This window comes from Ranitomeya variabilis, chromosome 3, assembly GCF_051348905.1.
Source record: "Ranitomeya variabilis isolate aRanVar5 chromosome 3, aRanVar5.hap1, whole genome shotgun sequence".
Classification (NCBI taxonomy): domain Eukaryota; kingdom Metazoa; phylum Chordata; class Amphibia; order Anura; family Dendrobatidae; genus Ranitomeya; species Ranitomeya variabilis.
This window is the reverse complement of record NC_135234.1, coordinates 545,419,236-545,433,585: the sequence shown is the minus strand read 5'-3', so window position 1 is coordinate 545,433,585 and position 14,350 is coordinate 545,419,236. Positions and strand designations below refer to the sequence as shown.

General features: G+C 42.7%; 1 protein-coding gene across 1 annotated transcript in view; it reads left to right on the top strand.

The window, feature by feature from the left end:
* Positions 1 to 4,190, top strand: part of RAP2A (RAP2A, member of RAS oncogene family) — a 28,690-nt gene extending 24,500 nt beyond the window's left edge. The window contains exon 2 of the mRNA XM_077297126.1: positions 2,250 to 4,190. Within this exon, the coding sequence (XP_077153241.1) occupies positions 2,250 to 2,487 (238 nt within the window). The 3' untranslated portion in view covers positions 2,488 to 4,190. The remainder of the gene's footprint in view (positions 1 to 2,249) is intronic.
* The last annotated feature ends 10,160 nt before the right edge of the window (positions 4,191 to 14,350 follow it).

Genomic DNA, 14,350 nt, shown 5'->3' with positions numbered 1-14,350 from the left:
CTTTGTCCGAATGCAGAGATAGTTACGCCGGCACATGTCACAACAACTGCATGAGAGCTCTGGGACCGCAAGTGCGGACACCGCTGGAACGCGGCAGCAAGAAAGACGAGTATAGGTGTTTTTATTTTATCGTTGCCAAACAGATCAAGAAAGGGTTGTCCAAGTAGTGGACAACCCCTTGAAAGGTGTTGCAGCCTCTATCGCCTTCCAGAAAGTGTGTGAATATACTGACAACCATGTGACACTTGCGGTAGATTACTCAGGTGGACTGCCTATCACTTATCATGGTACTTATGAAGGGAATTCCTTCCACCAGAAAGTTTTAGGAGCTTCATAGTAAAGGAGGTGAATACAGGCTGCCACGAGAGGTGGTGAGTTCTCCTTCCATGGAAGTTTTCAAACAGAAGGTGGACAGACATCTGTCTGGGATGATTTAGTGAATCCTCCTTTGAGCAGGGGGTTGGACCAGATGACCCATGAGGTCCCTTCCAACTCTACCATTCTATGATATGCACATACCAATTTTTGGTTATTTGATACCATAAATTTAATTTATGCCTATATTTTTCTCCCCTCACTTCACAGAATTAAACTCTTTACACCATGTTCCAAATTATTATGCAAATGACATTTTTCTTGGATTTTCCTAAATGGTCGGTGCAAATTACAGTCAGTCTAATAAGTCATCACCCGTTAGAGTATACATCGAATTTTATTGAAGAAACCTCCCAATGATAACAGTATAATCTCCAAAATGAATAAAAACTCAAAATGCACTGTTCCAAATTATTAGGCACAGTAGAATTTCTAAACATTTGATATGTTTTAAAGAACTGAAAATGCTCATTTGTGGAATTTGCAGCATTAGGAGGTCACATTCACTGAACAAAAAAGCTATTTAACTCCAAAACATCCTAACAGGCCAAGTTACATGTTAACATAGAAACCCTTCTTTGATATCACCTTCACAATTCTTGCATCCATTAAACTTGTGAGTTTTTGGAGAATTTCTGCTTGTATGTCTTTGCGAAGTCAAAATAGCCTCCCAGAGCTGCTATTTTGATGTGAACTGCCTCCCACCCTCATAGATCTTTTGATTGATGATACTCCAAAGGTTCTCTATAGGGTTGAGGTCAGGGGAAGATGATGGCCACACCATGAGTTTATCTCCTTTTATGCCCATAGCAGGCAATGACTCACATCCACATACTAGATATCACTGCATGAAATATTCAAGTTGCAAATCTTTATTCAGTACATCAGTACATAGTAGAATGCTTTGAGAAAAATAAAACCTAATTTTGATTTACATTGATCATTTTTAATATCCCATGGAGGTCTGGATTTGGAATGATACTCAAAATAAAAGTGGAAAATCAAATTACAGGCTGATCCAACTTGAGTGGAAATGCCCCAAGACAAGGAAGTGATGCTCCGTAGTGTGTGTAGCCTCCACATGCCTGTATGACCTCTCTACTCCCTATACAACACCAGGGCATGGTCCTAATGCGGCAGTGGATGTTCTCCGGAGAGATCTCCTCCCAAACCTGGATTAAATCATCAGTCAAATCCTGGACAGTCTGTTGGTGGATGGAACGAGTAAACGAAATTGGCGTGCACCCAGCGGATGAGGAGAAGTGCAGGTGGAAGGGAGTGGTGAACTGGGACATCAAGTGAAGAAATTTCCCTGCACACGGATTTCAATGCCAGTTTTTTGTTTTTTTTTTGTTTTTTTATTATTAAATCAAGTGTAGGTAGCAGACAAAAATGGGTATAAAGTGAAAGTGATAAAAGCGACCTAACCTTTTGACCCGATGCCGGGCCTTGTTCTCATAGTAGCTCTGGTTATCTCCAGAGCTACTATGTGAACAAGGCCCAGAATTGGGGCAAAACATTAGGTCGCTTTTATCACTTTATGGCAATTTTTGTCTGCTACCTGCACTTGATTGAAGAAATAAAAAAAAAAAACTTGCATTGAACTCTTTGAGTGTGCTTTTAAATGTCTCCACTTGGTGGATGGAACGAGACATGATGTCCCAGATGTGCTTGATTGGATTCAGGTCTGGGGAACGGGCAGGCCATGAAATCATCATATGAGCAGTCCAGAATTGTTTAAAGGCATAGTAATCTTAGTGTATGTAAACTTTTGACTTTGCAGTAAGTAATAAAAATGTCTTATAACATTCTCTCTAATTGACCTGGTTTGTGGCGTGTGTGCTATAATCGTATTATTTTTTCTTTCCCTACAGATATGAAAAGGTGCCAGTAATCTTGGTTGGCAATAAAGTTGACCTAGAAAGTGAGCGAGAGGTATCCTCCAATGAAGGCCGTGCTTTGGCCGAAGACTGGGGATGTCCTTTCATGGAAACGTCGGCGAAAAGTAAAACGATGGTGGATGAGCTCTTTGCAGAAATCGTGAGGCAAATGAACTATGCAGCCCAGCCTGATAAGGATGACCCTTGCTGTTCTGCGTGCAATATACAATAGCAGTTTTATGTAATTTAGGTAGACATGACTATTTTAGCTGCAAAGGTTTAAAAAAGTTTAAATTTTTTTCCATGTGTTTACCCAAAGAAAAGCATTGCAAGAGGACTGCATCTAGAACATTGTTCCTATTTCAATAACCCATCTTAATCGGTAATTTTTGACAATTGCTGAATTTTACTTTATAAAATTTGTGGCATTCATTTCTACAGCTGGCACAGCAAACGTGATCTGCCACATAAAAAAAAGCAAACCCTAGATTAGAGACTGTTCCCACAAGATCAAGGCTAGATCCTTCAAGAAGCAGCAACCTCCACCACTGCAGGCATTCTTCCTGAACTGGATGACAAGGGGCATTTATATTTACAGCGCTGACTGTTGTCCCGTTGTGTGTCTGATCCCAACCACTCTGAATTACCCCATCTAACAAGTGGACGAGGAAGTGGCTGGATACAGAAGATGAAGACTTTGGACGTGGGAGAGTCTTGTTTTGGGAAATGAAGCCATGTTGCATCCAGATGAGGGAGAAAGGTTTTCCTTTCAGTATGCTTCCCAATGATTATGGACCTCACTACTTCTGACGTGGGTCTCACTATGTTATGGGCTTGTTTCTATTTAGCGTATTAATTTGACTGAAGGTGAATATCAGGATTTTTTTCTAACTTGATGCTGACAGGCTATTGTGAAGCGAATGTTGATGTGACGAGGTGCACAAGTTACGACGTTTCATTTGGATTGGACTGAAGTATTATTTGCATGGGCAGCTGCACACAAATGCAAATTTACCTGCTTAATCTTGTTGAAGTGAAATTTCAATGGATTTACAATTTGAGAGCAGAAAATAAATACTGCATACCGTCATGGAAAAAACCCACCCATTGTGTGCTAAAAACCTAGCATCTTCTAATATTCCGTAGAATAGTTTTCATTTCTCTGTGAGAGTGAGAAGCGGTGTGAGTATGCTGTACATCTGTATGCTGGTTTACAACTCTTGTATTTGAGCTGAGGTTCATTGTATTTGCTCCACAGTGTAAAATGTGTGCACCGAACTATCCCAGAGAAGTGCTTTCTTGTGGCTCAGAATAGAATGTGTTACGTCACTTACACAGAAACAGTCTTTTTTTTTTTTAGCTGCTTTTCAATAAGGACATTGGGGTGTATTAAATTTTAGCACACTTAGATATGTTATATTACTTTTATATTCAAAATTAGTTTTCTTCTATATTTCATATTCCTGCTCTGCCTCAGCAGCTTCCCACTAAATCCATAATTTAACTCTTAACTTTTGCGGAGTAAAATGAATGAAATGCCGTTATCAAGCTAGAGTTATTGTATTTTTGTTCCAAGTTAAAAAAAAAAATTACAGTAAAATATTGTATTTTGCACATGTGATTGATCGCCCGCCCTCCCCCCATAAATAGTCCTTTTAAATCGCTACATACTGTACGTTGTGGTTGAAATAACTTGACGTCATGCAGGTTTTTTATTTTTTACAGGTATTGGAAACAGTCTTTTTGATTGCCACGCACCTTGAAATGCAGTTGTGCATTTATAAATATCATACTTTGCCTGTCCTTTTATTTGGGAAATCTCTTTGCAAGTGATTGAAATGCTTTCCATAAAAACCATAGGAAGGGCATATGTTACTGGTTTTTGCAGCACACGTTTTTCAACAACTGGCAAGAAATAAACTATATTTAACTTAGTTTTGTTTTTGGTTCCATTTAAGAATATTTTTTATTTTTAAAGTTTGACAAACATAAAAATAAATACTAATATGTTATTGCAATGTAATAAAAGCTTTAGAGTGTATATTTTACCACCAGGAGCCTCTCAGGATTACCGAATATGTATGATATGGCGAAAAAGCAAAAAACGATGGATTTTTAATCACCATTGAAGTTTGATTAATTTTTAAGCCAAAGCCAGAAGTATAGGTATTTCCAGTGGTACTGTAGTATATCATTTGTTCAGTTTCTGCCCACTTCTGGCTTTTTGGTTAAAAAAATAAAAAACTGAAGATTTCTTAACTCTTCAACTAATAGCTCTATTGCTTTAATATGCCTTTAAAGGGTTTTCCACTTTTAGCCATGCGTACCCCCTGCCCCAAACATTGCATATAATGTAAGATAGGACTCTACAGAACTTCCCTCCAGGTCCAGCACCAGATCTTCACAGCTGCTTCACACTTGGTGGTTTGGCTGCAGAAGTGACATCACGTCATCAGTTCACATCACTGCTGCCACCAAAACACTTAGGCCGGCGTCACACTAGGCGTAAGTAAATACGGTCTGTTTTTTACGTCCGTAATACACAGTAATTGTCCAAAACATTGTTCTGTATTCAATGCAAGGATGCAATTTTTACGCACAAATTTATCAGTGTGTCATCCGTATGGCGATTTTTTTTCTCGCAGGGTTGCAAAATGGACATATCATGGATTCATCGGCTCAAATATTCTTAAAAACATATATACAGTCTCTCTATCTATATATATATAGAGAGAGAGAGAGAGAGAGAGATCAGTCAGACACATACATATATTTATTTCAGCGCTAGATAGCAGAAAAGCCAGTAATTCAATTGCCGGCTTTTCCTATCTCCTTCACAAACCCGACAGGATATGAGACATGGTTTACATACAGTAGACCATCTCATATCCCTTCTTTTATTACATATTCCTCTTTACTAATGTAAGAAGTCTGTTTGTGTAAAATTTGGGGGCTCTAGCTATTAAATTAAAGGGTTAAATCCCGTAAAAAATTGGCGTGGGCTCCCGCGCAATATTCTCCGCCAGAGTGGGAAAGCCAGTGACTGAGGGCAGATATTAATAGCCTAGAGAGGGACCAGGGTTATTGCCCCCCCGGCTAAAAACATCTGCCCCCAGCCACCCCAGAAAAGGCACATCTGTAAGATGCGCCTATTCTGGCACTTAGCCTCTCTCTTCCCACTCCCCTCTAGAGGTGGGATATGGGGTAATGAAGGGTTAATGTCACCTTCCTATTGTAAGGTGACATTAAGCCAGGTTAATAATGGAGAGGCGTCAATTATGACACCTATCCAGTATTAATCCAATAGTATGAAATGGTTAATAAAACACATTATTAAAAAGTATTTTAATGAAATAAAGACACATGGTGTTTTAATATTTTATTATACTCTTAATCCACCTTAAGACCCTTGTCACCTGAAATAAAGTTTAAAAAAAACAAACAACAAAATTCCATACCTTCTGTCGTTAGTCTTGTCCCACGCTGTAAATCCATCTGAAGGGGTTAAATCATTTTACACCCAGGAGCTCTGCTAATGCAGCTGTGCTCCTGCCTGTAAAACTTGGTGAATAAATGGAATGCAGGGGAATGTACTGTAGCTACCTCGAGTCGCGGTGATGCGCCCTCTGCTGGATGAACTCATATGAACTCGAGCGTGGGAACTTTTCAGAATATTTTCCCACGCTCGAGATTCCTATAAGGCCGGTTTCACACGTCAGTGGCTCCGGTACGTGAGGTGACAGTTTCCTCACGTACCGGAGACACTGACACACGTAGACCCATAAAAATCAATGCATCTGTTCAGATGTCATTGATTTTTTGCGGACCGTGTCTCCGTGTGCCAAACACGGAGACATGTCAGTGTTCGTGGGAGCGCACGTATTACACGGACCCATTAAAGTCAATGGGTCTGTGTAAAACACGGACCTCACACGGACGTTCTCCGTCTGCAGTCCGTGTGCGTGCAGGAGACAGCGCTACAGTAAGCGCTGTCCCCCCCACATGGTGCTGAAGCCGCGATTCATATGTTCCCTGCAGCAGTGTTTGCTGCAGAGAAAATATGAATAATAGTGTTTAAAATAAAGATCTATGTGTCCGCCGCCCCCCCACCCCCTGTGCGCCCCCCCGCTGTCCTGAAAATACTCACCCGCTCCCACGTTGGCTGTCACTCCTTCCTCTCTGCCCCGCGCCTCCTACTGTATGCGGTCACGTGGGGCCGCTCATTTACAATCATGAATAGTCGGCTCCGCCCCTATGGGAGGTGGAGCCACATATTCATGACTGTAAATGATCGGCCCCACATGACCGCATACAGGAGAAGCCGCGGCCAGACCAGGAAGCAGCGAGGGAGGCGGGTAAGTATTTTCTGAACAGCGGGGGGGGCGCACAGGGGGTGGGGGGGGGCGACGGACACATAGATCTTTATTTTAAACACTTCATATTTTCTCTGCAGCAAACGCTGCTGCAGGGAACATATGAATCGCGCTTCAGCACGATGCAGGGTACCAGACGCGTGGGTACCACACGCTCCGTGTGGTACCCACTCGCCATACGGGCAGCACACGTGTGCCGCACGTATGGCCTACGTGAGTTCCCAGGCACACGGACACGGATAACTCCGGTACCGATTTATTCCGGTACTGGAATTATCTGGACGTGTGGGACAGCCCTAAAACTTATACTGATACCTGTGGAGGTTTAAAGAACAGTAATGAAGTATGGCAGTGTTGTTGGCTTTATAGAGCTAGGTACTGTTCGGCCTGTACTGGAGGACCAAAAATAAAGTACATGGTCTCTCAAGAAGAAGAAACACCAATAGAAAATGAGAACAGATTTCCAGTCGGTGATCCAATTACAGACAGAAGCTGACGTGTACGGGGAAAGCTAGTTATGCCATGTCACCAATGTTACAGTCATCTTGGGTTCAGATTCAGTTTTTCAAATGGGAAAGGTGAGTGTGTGAAACAATCTGCTCAAGTTTGTCAGTAAAAACAGTTGTCAGATTACAGCAACAGTTCTGATGTTAAAACAGTAAGTTTACTAGTGTACAAGCGTTGTGAAAGGCAAGGCCCCAACTGAAATATCTTCAAGAGTGTCCTCAATTCTGCTGAACAAAGTAAAATTGTTATGTCTCATTGCATTGCTGACAATTACAACTAATGCCAACCTAAATGGCCTCTCCTTGTTGCCAAAATCTGAGAAAACATTTTGTTACCAATAAACCAAAAACTGGATGACTAAAAAAAAAAAAAAAACGTGTTAGCTGCACTTGCCTCATTCTGCAGATCCTGTCATCCCTGGGTTGGTTAGTGAACCATAAAACAATCAGACATGGTTCTTTCAGCAACAAAGAAGTTCCTAGGTGACTATGTAAGACAGCTGTCTTTAATGCAGGTAAAGAGTTGATTAGGAGCGTCTTAACTGGTCTGTAGGAGCCTGAACTCTTAAAGGCTGGTAGGGGATCAAATACTGGAAAATGCAAATAAATGTATACAATGTGATTTTCTTTTTGATATTCTATCTCTCAATGTTAAAATTAAGAGAGTGCAATGCAGGCTCCCCACACACAGTATACTGCAGCCCCCAATCCCCCCACACAGTACACTGCAGCCCCCAATCCCCCCACACAGTATAATGCAGCCCCCAACCCCCCACACACAGTATAATGCAGCTCCCAACCCCCCTCCACATACACAGTAAAATGCATATACACAGTATAATTCAGCCACACACAGTAAGATGCATATACAGTATATCCACATACAGTATAATGCAGCCCAACAGTCCACAGTATTGCACACTCAGTATAATTCAGACTCACACAATACTTATCTCTCACCGTTGCCCGCTGCTCAAGCTTCAGCAGCGCATCTAATCAGCTCCATGACTGACAGCGTGGTGCACAACGACATGACATCATCGCACACCCGTTGAGTCAGAAGTAGAGGGGGAGTGATGGGAGAAGGAGCATCATCTGATGCTCTCTCCTCCATCACTGCTTTCAACTGTATCGGTGTCTATGATGATTATAAGTTGATTGTGTGATGTGGGGGGCGGCGCGGTGCAGGGAACCTCTTACTTACGGGCCACATAGCGGCACGCCACTGACTAGTGGCTCCATGGGGAGTGGGGGCCCTAGGCAGCTGCCTAGTCTGCCTGCCCCTAACGCTGGCCCTGATTAGTCCTTAAGGTGGAGATGCCCACTTCTTGTACTTCTCTGTGCTGCTATGAGATCCTACGCAGCTCCCACCCTCCCTCCAGAGAGGAAAGGGGCAGGAGTAAAAGGGGTAACACCAGCTGGACAGGAAGGGGAAAACCAAGGCACAATCAAATGACAGGCACACAGGATAAAATACAAAGGGAAGATGGGAGCACAGTAATGAGGCAGAAAAGCAACAGGAAGGAACACAAAAAAGGGGAAGAAAGAAGTATTCACAACAAGCCCCATGCAGCAATCTCAAAACGACAAGAGCAACTTTCCAGAACATCTCCTATGCAGCAAAGAACAGAATGGAATAATGGAAGGATGTGGTTCTAATACGAACAGCTAACAGACCACAAGGAACTCAGTTCTTTCCATGCCACAAAAACCCCGTTAGCCCATTAATGGCCAAGTTGATTTAATGAGGATCTGTGCTCAGCTAAACACTGCGGTCTTCTAATGTCAGATGTACCACGGGTCCCAGCAAATGTGGCACGTTCATGATACCTGTCGGACAGTCAGAAAAAAATGAGTAGTTTTCTGTCACAGTTGGTGTCCAAACATTTGAAGAAGGGGACGTCATTCTCAATTGCAAGTGACCAACTTCTGCAGTGAATTGGAATGACAGGAAACATGTTTACATGCTGACCACACTGCGCACACCACTGTGATGGTCAGAGATAGCGGCGTCACCAAGGGCAAACGAAAAACAGTAATAAATTTATGGGAGGAGCTGAGAAGATTCTTTTTTCTTTATTTTTTTTATATAGCGCTAACATATTCCGCAGCACTTTACAGTTTTGCACACATTCTCATCTCTGTCCCTGATGGGGCTCACAATCTAAATTCCCTATCTGTATGCCTTTGGAATGTGGGAAGAAACCGGAGGAAACCCACGCAAACACGAGGAGAACATGCAAACTAATTGCAGATGTTGTCCTTGGTGGGATTTGAGCGCTGCAAGGCTGCAGTGCTAACCACTGAGCCACCATGCTGCCAATGTGTTTCAGGTGTTTCAACCATATCTGATGAAGCAAAAGACCAGGGCCTGGTATAAAAAGGTTGCAAACAATCTCATCCAGATTCCTACCTGCAGCAACTTCGCCCTCTACAAGAAGCACTCATTTTTCTCTCTCCAATTCCAGGAGAAAATTGTTGAGTGTCTCATATTTCACTCTAGAGCACAGGAGACAGTCTTCGAGTCTCAGGATGTCCAGAGACATTCAAAGTACCATTTTCTTCGTCTTATCCCTGCCACTTCCACCCAACCCCCCTAAAAAATGCTGGGTTTGAAGGGAACATGGTATTATTGCACCAAGTGCTCCTCTCAACCTGGCCTTTATGTCACCCCCTGATTTGAAACCTACTACACATCTCCCAATAATTAATGAAATTACCATGCATGACACCAAATCGTGTGGTAGGGACTTTTTTTTTTATCAAAAAATGTATATTTATATTTTTTGTTTAAAAATAATATTTTTATCAGTAAAACACATTTTTACCCCATTTCACAATTAATTCAAGGCCACAATCATCACATACCAAACTATTGTTCAGACAAGTTTTCATACACATGCCCACATCTGTATGCTTCAGAGTATAAACACCACAGATGTTCTTGAAAGTTCAAGCAATCTGGCAATTAAATCCAAGTCTTGATCACTCACATTCCAAACTATTAGCCAAATTCTCATCCACATACCCATGTCTATATACTCCAGAACGTGGACTTGAGCACTCACATAAACATTTTTGATCCTTTGCATGTATATTACTTAGATAAAACTTTTCTTTGCATTTATATTACTTATATATTTATATTGGTGATACAGGCATAATCACTTTATTGGAGGATCTCTAATATTGAGGTGATTCCGTACTTATACACTATGGGCTTAACCTCATGGCTCTTGCCAAACCTCCTATACTAGACAATACTTTTATAGTTCTGTGGGTGATCGGTTGTTTTGTGCACATTTCAGTTCCCTATTTTGATGGGGACAAAAGATGGACTTCTTGGAAAGAAGTGGATGAGTTCCCCCTGTTTGTCCTGGCTGGGGAGGAGCACAAGACGGTGACCGAGGAGACCAACCTCTCTGAGTTGAAAGTGGCCAGAGAAAACTTTGGGGCTGCTTAAGGCCATGTGCACACGTTCAGTATTTTTCGCGTTTTTTTCGCGTTTTTTCACTATAAAAACGTGATAAAAACGCAAAAAAACGCTAACATATGCCTCCTATTATTTACAGTGTATTCTGCATTTTTTGTGCAAATGTTGCATTTTTTTCTGCGAAAAAATCGCATTGTGGGAAAAAAAAGCAACATGTTCATTAAAAATGCGGAATTGCGGGGATTCCGCACACCTAGGAGTGCATTGATCTGCTTACTTCCCGCATGGGGCTGTGCACACCATGCGGGAAGTAAGCAGATTATATGCGGTTGGTACCCAGGGTGGAGGAGAGGAGACTCTCCTCCACGGACTGGGCACCATATAATTGGTCAAAAAAAAAGAATTAAAATAAAAAATAGTCATATACTCACCTTCGATGGCCCCCCGAGTGTTCCCGCCTCTCACCGCTGCATGCTGCCGCTTCGGTTCCTATAGATGGTGTGGTTCAGGACCTGCGATGACGTCGCTGTCTTGTGATTGGTCGCATAAGCAGCATCTGTAGTAAAAAGTTGGTCACACTTGTCAAACACTATGTTTGACAAGTGTGACCAACCTGTCAGTCAGTTTTCCAAGCGATGCTACAGATCGCTTGGAAAACTTTAGCATTCTGCAAGCTAATTACGCTTGCAAAATGCTAAAAAAGACGCAAAAAAAAAAAGACGCAAAAAAAACGGGAAAAAAACGCAAAAAAAAAAAATGCGGATTTCTTGCAGAAAATTTCCGGTTTTCTTCAGGAAATTTCTGCAAGAAATCCTGACGTGTGCACATACCCTAAAGGTTTTTTTTTTTATAACGTTACCATCTGTAACAGGGTTGCTCAAGAGCCAGGGGCAGACACCAGGTTTTCACACTTTACACTCAATGAGGAGTTGTTGTATTAGGCCGGGGACACACTTAACGTATAAAAAAACGGTCCGTTTTTCACGGCCGAGAATCGCGCAAATGTTTCAAAAACAGTGATCCGTGTGCAGTGCGAGGATGCGATTTCCTCGCATCAAATGATCCGTGTGACATCCGTGTGACATCCGTATGGCATCCGTATGCCGAGATTTTCTCGCAAGCTTGCAAAACCGACATCTAATGGATTTATGTGATCAAATGTTCGGGAAAACATATATACAGTATATATATATATATATATATATATATATATATATATATATATATATATATATATATATATATGTCATTGAGACACATATATATATATTCTGTATTTATATTTCATTCAGCGCGATATCTGTGAAAAGCCGGTAATTCAATTGCCGGCTTTGCATTTCTCCTTCACAAACCCGACAGGATATGAGACATGGTTTACATACAGTAAACCATCTCATATCCCCCTTTTTTTTTGCATATTCCACACTACTAATGTTAGTAGTGTGTATGTGCAAAATTTGGCCACTGTAGCTGCTAAAATAAAGGGTTAAATGGCGGGAAAAATTGGCGTGGGCTCCCGCGCAATTTTCTCCGCCAGAATGGTAAAGCCAGTGACTGAGGGTAGATATTAATAGCCAGGAGAGGGTCCATTGACCTACATTTCATTCAGTCGCGGTGATGCGCCCCCTGGTGGATGTCCTCATATGACCTGGAGCGTGGGAAAAAGTTCCCAGGCTGCAGTTCATGAGAACATCCAGCAGGGGCGCATCACCGCGACTGAATGTAAGTATAGATCACTGCTTTCCTTTCAGCACCCGGGGATTACAGGCACGAGCGAGTGGTTTATCGCAGCTCGTGCCTGTAATATTAGTTAACCCCTTCAGATGGCTTACCTCGTGGGACGTGATAGGACATCAGAGAGGATATGTATTTTGTGTTAATTGTTTTGCCAAGCGAGGGTCTGAAAATGGATTGAGAGAGCAATAAAATATTAAAACAACCGCTGTGTTTATTTCATTAAAATACTTTTAAATCATGTGTGTGTGTGTTTTTTAACCCTTTCAAACAATTGGATTAATAATGGATAGGTGTCATAATTGACGCCTCTCCATTATTAATCTGGCTTAATGTCACCTTCCAATAGCAAGGTGGCATTAACCCTTCATTACCCCATAGCCCACCGCTACAGGGAGTGGGAAGAGAGTGGCCAAGTGCCAGAATAGGCGCATCTTCCAGATGTGCCTTTTCTGGGGTGGCTGGGGGCAGATGTTTTTAGCCACGGGGGGGCCAATAACCATGGACCCTCTCCTGGCTATTAATATCTGCCCTCAGTCACTGGCTTTACCATTCTGGCGGAGAAAATTGCGCGGGAGCCCACGCCAATTTTTTCCGCCATTTAACCCTTTATTTTAGCAGCTTCAGCGGCCAAATTTTGCATATACACACTACTAACATTAGTAGTGTGGAATATGCAAAAAAAAAGGGGATATGAGATGGTTTACTGTATGTAAACCATGTCTCATATCCTGTCGGGTTTGTGAAGGAGAAATGCAAAGCCGGCAATTGAATTACCGGCTTTTCTATAGAACACCGCTGCGTATTTCTCGCAATGCACACGCATGGTCCGTGTGTAATCCGATTTTTTCTCGCACCCATAGACTTGCATTGGCGAGTCTCGGCCGAGATACGCTGACAATCGCAGCCTGCTGCGAGTTCCCTCGGATCCGAAATACGGTGGAGAAAATATCGGATGATGGGAGCTGAACCATAGATTAACATTGGGCCGAGTGCTATGCGATTTTTTATCGCATAGCACTCGTCCGTATTACGGTCTAGTGTGACCTAAGGTGACTAAACTGAGGGGAGGGGAAATCCTCATCAAGTATACCATGTGAACTTGCTAAAGCCGTGACGAGGTCGGGAATCTCTGGAAGCCCTATGCCTGGGAGCTCATCCCAAAACCAAAGTGGAGGAAGTTACAATTGCGGAGAGTCTATCATAGCAACAATTGCAGCAGCATCACCAGCAGGAGCAGTGGCAACAGATGCAGCTTCTGATGAATGCCATCCAGGGCAGACCGACCGACCCATTTCCAAGTCTCACACGTCTGGAATTCGGTAAGATGGGCCATGCAGATGATGACCCCCAGGGATGATGTGGAATCCTTTCTGATAGTTTTTGAGTGGGTAGCTGATCGAGAGAGACTTCTGCCAGAGCAGTGGGCAGAGGTGCTGGCACCATATTTGACAGGCAAACCCCAAAAGGCGTATTATGACTTAGCACTGCAGGATGCCAAGGAATGCGCCAAGTTAAAGACCACAATCATGGCTTGCCTGGGAGTAGTTATATCAATTGGAGCCCATCGAGTCCACCACTGGGCATATGCCGGATACAAACCACCTCGCTCACAGATGTTTGACTTGTTACATCAGGTCCAGAAGTGGTTGCAGCCAGCGTCTTCCACTCCAGATGGTCGAGCGTGTGCTGATGAACAGATTTATCCACTCCCTTCCTGTGTGTGGGGAGGCAAGAGAGCTCCACAGACGTGTTTAGGTGAACTCTGTTATTGTACCCTGTGCAGGCTGAACCCCCACTGGAATATGGACTGTGCTATTCAATATCTTTTGCTTACCCATTATGCCAGAAAGGCCATGTTTATTTTGCTAAATCCTGCATTGATTTATGCCACTTTCTAATAAACTAGCTGAAGATTAAGTCAAGAATAGTGATGAGCGAGCATGCTTGCCACTACTCGATACTCGACCGAGCATCTCACTGCTCAAGATGCTCTGAACTCGCCAAGTATCTCCAGGGTTGCTTGGCGGGAGCTCAGGTCCCCTCCTT